This window comes from Juglans regia, chromosome 11 (genome assembly GCF_001411555.2).
Source record: "Juglans regia cultivar Chandler chromosome 11, Walnut 2.0, whole genome shotgun sequence".
Taxonomy (NCBI): domain Eukaryota; kingdom Viridiplantae; phylum Streptophyta; class Magnoliopsida; order Fagales; family Juglandaceae; genus Juglans; species Juglans regia.
In genome coordinates this window covers 33,768,358-33,776,072 of record NC_049911.1, presented here as the reverse complement: position 1 = coordinate 33,776,072, position 7,715 = coordinate 33,768,358, and the positions used below count along the sequence as shown (strand labels likewise).

Below are 7,715 nucleotides of genomic sequence, written 5' to 3'. Positions count from 1 at the left end.
CTAATTTTTGTAATATATATTTTTTCATTTATTTGTAATTTCTAATATTTTATTATTCATTTTTAAAATAATTTTTATTTTTTAATGATATAATTAATTTGAAAGTGAAACGTCGGTATATTTCCGCTAAGACTATTATTCAGCTCGTGGCACATTCATGAGTCGTTAAGGATTTTAACGGGCGATTGACGCGAGGACAGAATTGAATAAATTCCATTAAAGATTTCTTTTCGTTTTATTTATTTATTTTTTAATCAACGAAAATGCTTATTCCGCGTAACATTGCCGTCACATACAAACAAATTAACAAACATACACGAGAGAGACAAACAGGGTGAGATTGAGAGACAGAGAGCGAGCTTCTATGGCAGCGAGAGCGGTAATACTGTCAATTTTAGTCATAACCATAGCTGCATCTCTCTCATGGGTATCATCATCTTCGCCTGAATCTGCTTCTGCCTTTGTCAAGAAGACCATCTCTTCCCACAAGATCGTCGTCTTTTCCAAGTCCTATTGCCCGTACTCTCTCTTACTTTCTCCTCAATATCGTTGATTTCGATTTGTAGTTTGAAGATCCTAATAATTTTCGATTTTATTGGGCTTTGAACACTCTGTAGTCTTATGCCTTTGACCTGATTTTATATAGAGTTTTATATGCTCTGATTGACATTTTGTGGGATACACTTTCTTCCAATTCCTCATTTGAGTGCTTGTAAATACTATCCGTTTAAAGTTACTTTTTTTTGTCTTCCACCTGAATGCACCTGCCGGGCTAGTTTGATTTGCTCGTATTGGCATATTTTGAGGTACGGACTTGAGCGCACATATATATGGATCTGATCTGGAGTGGCGCCGCTTGGCCTGTTAAGGATCTGATTAGGCTAAATTCCATGTTTTTTTTTAATGAATATTATACCTAGATGCTAATTTAGAGGAAGATTTCAGACAAAAACTTGCGAGAAAACAAAAAAACTATCAGAAGTTCCCAACGCATTTTAGCGAAGCTGCTGAGGGAAATACCCAGTTCGTCTCTTTGGGTGCCATTTATATACGAGTATGACGATGCCTACATTTTCTTTTTCTCAGGGAGCTATTTTTATATGAATAATTTATTGCAGGTACTGTAGAAGGGCAAAAAATGTTTTCAAACAGTTAAGCCAAGTACCACATGTTGTTGAACTTGATGAGAGAGGTATGTTCATGAATACCTTACTGATTTTTCATAGTTAGCATAAAAACGATAGTATCAGGGGATCCTGTTCAGAAGTAACAAAATGCAAAGTAACGTGTATAAGTAAAGTCTGTTGAATGGACTGGAAAAGTTGCTCCTAAGTAGTTATATCAATATTCATGCTCGATCTAACATCTTGAGATCCAGTTTTTAGGATTAGCATTTCAGCACTATAGACTGCAAAGTAATAGCTCGAACTTGTATTGTGATAAGCGGAGTTGGAAATTTGCATGGCTTGTAGTGGTAGCTCCCATTAGAAGAAAGCTATGTGTGGCTGTGTGTGTGTGCCTATATATGCCATGGTTTGGGTACCAAGGAATATTGATGTGTGTTGGCTCTTTATCTGGCAGATGATGGCTCAGACATTCAGGATGCCATAAGTGAGATTGTTGGGAGGCGTACTGTACCCCAGGTGTTCATAAATGGAAAGCACATTGGAGGCTCAGATGGTAAGTTTGTATTGACAAACTCGAATAAGAAAACATGTAAAACCCTCAAGTGGTAAAACTTAACATTACATGAAAGAACTGCACCTAAACCTTTCTTGATGGGTGCATTAACAGGATATGGCTGTACATGTTTGTCATCGTGAATTCATGCTATTTAATATAATGCAATTACAGGTGCTCTGGTGTTTGTTGCATGCATAGGAACCCTAGATTGTAGCTATAGATAGCTGAACAGTATTTATAGTGTTGGTCCCAGCTAACAGCTTGACATAAATTCATGTTGGTGCTTGTCTAGAATGCCAAAATTTCAATAGAAAGGTTCTCCTAGCAAAATCATAGTATGAAACTCATTAGCATATTGATTCCAGATACTGTTGAAGCATATGAAAGTGGAGAACTGGCTAAGCTTCTCGGCATTGCTATGACGGATGAAGATGAACTCTGAACCAAGTCGCAGATAATAAGAGACGGACCAGTCATCGCAGAGTAAATCCAGATGTAGTGCTTATGTTGTATTTCTTTGCATGAGGGGTACGGTAATTACTCGAAATTTCCTTTTTCATCATATGCTAGTAATTAAAGCCGGATTGCTCGGTGAGAGAATGCTATTCTGATCATTTTGCTTTCATCTATCAAACTCTGAGAGAATTGGAGGCAAGTAGCTGATAATAGTAGGGAATGATGGTTGTATTTTAATGCCTCTCTTGATTTTTTGGAGTTTCTTTGTCTGAAATACCGTCATTTCAACTGAAATACAAGGGGCTGATGCCTGCTTAACATAGAGTGTAAGCGTTTACAAGTCTCAGAATCGCTTGTATTTGGATTTACAACGGGAAAAGGGCATAAGCTGGACTTTCCATGTGTAACGTAAGAGGATTCACCAAGTGTTTTTCTTTTTGTTCTATATTTAAAAAAGGTCGAAACTCTTATTGAAAATACCAAAGGCTTAGCCCACAGGATGTATTATGTATGCAAGAGAGGATATGCCAAGTTGAGCTTATCTCCTCCTCGCAAAGGACCAGGTGGTAAAATGATGGCAGTTTCTTTGAATTTCTTTCCATGTGAAAATCAAGTTTCGTTCATGTGAAAAAGACTGAATGAACAAAACAGAAATATGTTAATGATTATAAAATCCACTTCTGAACATAATATTTATGCTATTGTCACTCGTTGAAATAATACTATTGTCACTGATAAGAAGAATTTTTCATGTTGTTTATTCTCAGCCAATTCTTAACACAAACATTGCAACAAATTCAAAAGCTAGCTTGTTCGGAGCCAAAGAATAGCAGTTTTTTTCATCTTGCATCTTAAGAACTATAGCTTTTGTTGAACTCAGCCTCTGCCTTTCAAGGTTGAACCAAGGGAGAGTACAAAGAATCATCGGCCACAATTTCTTCCTTCTTCACGTCATTGGCTTTTGCCCATAGAAGTAGGTAAAGCCCCAGTATAACCAATACTCCTCCCACAATGCTACACAATAAGCAATAACCCTTTAAAACAGAAAGAAAATAAGGTATGGGATAATAAATTTTATATACACATGTCCATACCTGCCCAAATGTGCAGAATTTCCCAAGACAAATGTCTGCAGAATAAACGATAAAACGACCAGAAGTGGGTTAAAAGCCGTTGTGAATACAGGTCCCCTTTTCTTAATGGACCATGTCATTACATAATACGATAATCCTGTCACCACAACTCCCTGCAATTTACTAGAAATGATTACTGGTTGTTTGCATGATGAATGTTGTCGGATTTTGGATATCATATATATTTTGGCTTACTCCTAGTAATATGGTAATCAAGACAAGTCCTCCTTCCCACTTTAGCTTCCAAGATGAACTTGATGAGACAAATGCAGCGACAATGGCAGCTTGGATCGTGCCGAATAAGCTCATCATCGCAGTTAAGGATAGTTCTGCTGGGTATAACCGAGTGACATGCCCCTGCATAGATTACACAACTAAATCAACAATAAAGCAAGCTTTAGTTGTGCTTAAATTGGATCATCAATTTGCAGAGCCGTTTTTCTGACCACTACAATGTTCCAAATGCTTGTTGAAAGCACTCCAACCACTATCATTATGCCGCCAATGATGCCGTCACTGATCACTTGAATGTTGAACAACATGGAGGTTAGTACAACCGGCCCATTCCACGACACTAAAGTCAGAGCTCCGGCAGCCGAGAGGGCTAGACCCCATATCTTGGCCTGCCCGTTGATGCTCCAACATTTGAGCTTTTCTTGACGGAAGATGAGAGCCAGTGTAAATACAATTGAGGGGACCAAGTTCAATCCAACGCTTTGATAGGTCGACGATATATATTGTAGGGACACTGCCAATAGCATCTGACAAAGAGTAATCCTACAAAACAATGTCCAAAAAATTAATGAAAATACTCAAAAGAAAAGTTCATCTTTTCGGAATAGTCGCTCAGCCCCAAACATCAAATGTCGAGTTTTGTTTCTGATTAAACAGATTTCTCCAAAGTATGACAACATTTTGCAGTCCATTTGTGGTCTCTCATCTTATCAAAAGAAAAATTGGCGCTCAATCTTTCATTAGGAGGCGAGCCAAATTGGAAGACGGTGGCCTTTCCGGAGCAACTACGCCTCATACCATTAGTAACAAATCAGAAAAGTGCCCTGAACCAGTCTCATTTGGAGAAAACTTCCAATTTAAATAGCAAGAAAAAGCTTTATACTTAACTGCAATAATCCCATAAGGAATGCATAGCATAATATCTTGAAGGTGAGAGGAGGCCTCGCGTTCCTGCGAGCAAAAACGACTCCATGCTTAAAGTGTGGATATGGGTCAAGCATAAATCATAAATTCCAGGAAATAATCGGGAGCTAAAAGGTCTAAAGTTGTCTAGGCCGGATGAACCAATTTACTGCCTTTCCAATCCTTCTGAAAAGGCCCACCGGAGGTAAAATTTAGAGTAGTGACCATTTCACAGTTTTCACTACATTAGCAATCTCCAATTACCTATTAGCCACCATACCTTTGGTCTTTTAGAAACGAAGGGATGCCCTCTCTACCATTTCTTGGTTATCAAGGGAAAAATGTGGATAAATGACTCATATGGCGGGCTTATTTACAATTAAAAAACAGAAGTTCAAACATTGAGAGGCCACCTTTTTTTTTCTTTTTCTTTTTTTGCCTCCTTTAACAGAGCATTTTGGGAGGAAACCAAAGTAAAGAAGATGAAAGCACTCACTTCTCGATGAAGAACGCGAGAAGAGCCAAGACAATGGTAGAGATGGCATGCCCGTAGACTTGGATGATGAGAGCACTGACGCCAACGGAGGTGAGTGATTGCACCAGAATCATGAAAATTGCAAGGCATAATTCATTCAAAGTTAGGAATACGTATGCCTTGCTCTCCTCTAACCAATACAACAGCCTTGTCGTCTCCATCTACTGCTCTCTAGCTTGCTTTCTTTTCTTTTTTTATTTACTCCTTTTATTAATAGCTTGCTAGCAGTAATTGCTCTTTGAATGTTAGGTTGATTAGCAGAAGTTAGAGTGAGAACTGCCACGCCCCACGTGCTAGGTTCGATGAGAAGTAGGACTAAAAAGCCTAAGATCCACGAATTAATAAACTAATGAGATTTTCTTGAGCATTCTTTAAACGTACAAATATAAATTGAAACATGTGTATGCATATACATATATATAAACATTTATCTGAGTATTCTTTCTTTCAAAAGCCAAGATCTGGGTACAATATGGATTAAACCCTCGTGCAGTGATGTGCTGAACAGTTCTTAGCATTTGTGCTCGCCAATCATCAGTTAACTTCCTGCCCCTCCACTCAGCACACCCATTTAACTGCAACATCTGCAGTGCCACCAGGCGCATCAACGAGCTAGCAATATGACCACATTTGTCCCCAACTAGGACTATAAATTCTACCATTGTCAAACCACTCCTATGAATGATGGACTCGATTGATATTAGCGAATATTGCCTAGGCCTCAGTCAGAACTTCTACAGCGGCCTCCAGTGTCACCTGGCCATAATAGCTGCTGCCGCCAGTGTGCAAAGTTAAAACTATGACCGCATATAGCAGAGGAAGGAACATTGTGCCCACTCAGTGGTTCTGGTCATCCCTTCCCTTCCCTTCCCCATCTTATAGATGGGTTTTCCACAGCTGTTCTTCAAGCAAACCACAGACTTTGATTCAAGCTGCGCCTTCCAAGCAGCTCTCAGTAGAAAGAGTAGAGTTTTCACAAATTAATACAAATGATCAGAAGACCACCAGATACTCCAGGAAAGCAAACACCCATCTGAAGGTTCCTCGATGGTGATGGAGAACAAAACATTTTGAATTGCTTTATTGTCTAAAACTGGCTATATATAATATATGTATACTACCATGCCAGATACCACCGCAAAGTCTCGTGCGTCTCCCATTTCCACCAGAAAAATAAACCTTTATTGGGTGAAACAAAAATTTGGTATATTGTTTCCAGACCTCTGTCATTTGGACCAGAAACTACCAACTAATCTTATTCATGCAATTTTTAAACATGAAATTTTCCTTCTTGCTTTAAGTCAATAGATGATAAGGCAGAGCCAGAGTTAAATAACATTAGGTTTAACTTCTTAGTCATTAGTTGGCATATCGGCATCTGATACATTGTTTGGAATATTTAAAGATAGATTAGATCCTTTAGCATAGCATAATTTCACTAGCAATTATACTAGCAAACATAGCTACAGCTGCACCAGAAAACAATCTACATACTTCAAAATTAAATGGCTTTCCCTTTCCTGGATTTTCCATAAGCAAATACATAAAAGGAAAACTGTACGTGACAGGAGAAATGATCTCAAGTTACCGGATCAAAGAGACAACAGCAGATACAAATACAAAATAGAAAAAATCATAAATTTCACAGGTCACAAGATTGGCAAAATTCAATTCAAAAATATTGCAATAAGAAACTAAAAAATGTCCCTTTGTTCAGAACTATTAGCAGCTAATACACAGTATCTGTTTTTTTTTTTTTTTTATTATTATTATTATTTAAAAAAAGTAAATTCGAGGAAAGGTCTGCACAAGAGAAGGAGTCCTGCTTGAACGAACTTTCAGCTTATGGCGCATTATACAGCAGGTATGTTGGAGAAAGAGAAGCCTTTGTATCCCTTATAAGCATAGTATGCAATTCGTGTATAGTAAAACCCCGGGATGAACAAGATCGACCCCAGTATTGCAAAGAAGAGCCCTGGAATCATTCATCACCAAAACAAAATCAATCTCAGAAAGGCCTAAACCTGGCAAAGCTCTGTTAGTTTTATTCTGTACTACTCTCCCCTGATCCCTCAGCAGCCCAACAGATCAAATTGCACAAGAAACCACCACAGAAAGTATCACTTCGCTTTGTGATCTGTTTGGCTACGAAGAAATCGTAGGAAAATTCAGCCGTAAAAACTAAAAACATCCCAAATTTTATCACATGAATTCGAGTAATTTCTAGTCGACCAGAAGAAGCTTAATTGGAAGTGAGAAAGCAGAAAGAGGACAAAAGGAATAGAAGAAAATGTTTACCATGAACACGATCGCCGCCGACGTGGTTGAAGGCCATGATGAGGCCGACGATGATGCCGACGGCACCGAAGACGAGAAGGGAGATGGCGAGGGCGATCTCCTTGATGGGAGGCCTGTTATTCACCGTATACGAGGTCTCCATCATTATGTCATCGTCAGTTATCGAGAACGCGTGGTCCACGTACGCCATTTTCTTCCCTTCTTGCCCCGCGCGCGCGCTCTCTCTCTCTCAGGTGTCTCTGCAACGTATTTGATATATATATATATATATATATTTTTTTTTTTTTTGGGAGAAACTATTTGATATTTGATTAGGCAAGTTAAGGCTTTTTTTCTTCAGGAGGATTCAAGAAAGAAATGGGGTGAGAGTCAGAGTCTGGTTGGTGAATAGTGAGGTTCAAAGTAGGAGACTTTTCGAAGGGAAGAGATGTGGGTTTTGGGGCGGTTTGAGTTTTGAGGAGCCACGCAATCTC

The 7,715-nt window shown here is 38.7% G+C and overlaps 3 protein-coding genes across 3 annotated transcripts; 1 reads left to right on the top strand and 2 right to left on the bottom strand.

Annotated features, from left to right (window-relative positions):
• Positions 1-274: 274 nt before the first annotated feature.
• Positions 275-2,461, top strand: LOC109009450 (glutaredoxin-C4). The gene is made up of 4 exons (XM_018989902.2): positions 275-519; positions 1,119-1,192; positions 1,582-1,680; positions 2,049-2,461. The coding sequence occupies exons 1-4, from the start codon at positions 365-367 to the stop codon at positions 2,123-2,125; spliced, it is 405 nt and encodes a 134-aa protein (XP_018845447.1). The 5' UTR covers positions 275-364; the 3' UTR covers positions 2,126-2,461.
• A 568-nt stretch (positions 2,462-3,029) lies between these two features.
• Positions 3,030-3,814, bottom strand: LOC109009448 (WAT1-related protein At5g13670-like). Its single transcript, XM_035682603.1, has 4 exons — positions 3,719-3,814; positions 3,468-3,629; positions 3,234-3,385; positions 3,030-3,153 (listed from the first exon to the last, which is right to left on the bottom strand). Exons 1-4 carry the CDS (start codon positions 3,812-3,814, stop codon positions 3,030-3,032), a joined length of 534 nt encoding a protein of 177 aa, XP_035538496.1.
• Positions 3,815-6,441: 2,627 nt separating this feature from the next.
• On the bottom strand, positions 6,442-7,511 carry LOC109009447 (transmembrane protein 230-like). Its single transcript, XM_018989900.2, has 2 exons — positions 7,243-7,511; positions 6,442-6,919 (listed from the first exon to the last, which is right to left on the bottom strand). Exons 1-2 carry the CDS (start codon positions 7,430-7,432, stop codon positions 6,798-6,800), a joined length of 312 nt encoding a protein of 103 aa, XP_018845445.1. The 5' UTR covers positions 7,433-7,511; the 3' UTR covers positions 6,442-6,797.
• Between the last annotated feature and the right edge of the window lie 204 nt (positions 7,512-7,715).

Coding starts and splice junctions, on each gene's coding strand:
- LOC109009447 (XM_018989900.2), bottom strand. CDS start 7,432: ATGGCGTACGTGGACCACGCGTTCTCGATAACTGACGATGACATAATG. Junction 6,920..7,242: donor CGGCGGCGATCGTGTTCATG/GTAAACATTTTC, acceptor GAATGATTCCAG/GGCTCTTCTTTGCAATACTG.
- LOC109009448 (XM_035682603.1), bottom strand. CDS start 3,814: ATGTTGTTCAACATTCAAGTGATCAGTGACGGCATCATTGGCGGCATA. Junction 3,386..3,467: donor TGATTACCATATTACTAGGA/GTAAGCCAAAAT, acceptor AGTAAATTGCAG/GGAGTTGTGGTGACAGGATT. Junction 3,154..3,233: donor AATTCTGCACATTTGGGCAG/GTATGGACATGT, acceptor CTTATTGTGTAG/CATTGTGGGAGGAGTATTGG.
- LOC109009450 (XM_018989902.2), top strand. CDS start 365: ATGGCAGCGAGAGCGGTAATACTGTCAATTTTAGTCATAACCATAGCT. Junction 520..1,118: donor TTTTCCAAGTCCTATTGCCC/GTACTCTCTCTT, acceptor AATTTATTGCAG/GTACTGTAGAAGGGCAAAAA. Junction 1,193..1,581: donor TGTTGAACTTGATGAGAGAG/GTATGTTCATGA, acceptor TTTATCTGGCAG/ATGATGGCTCAGACATTCAG.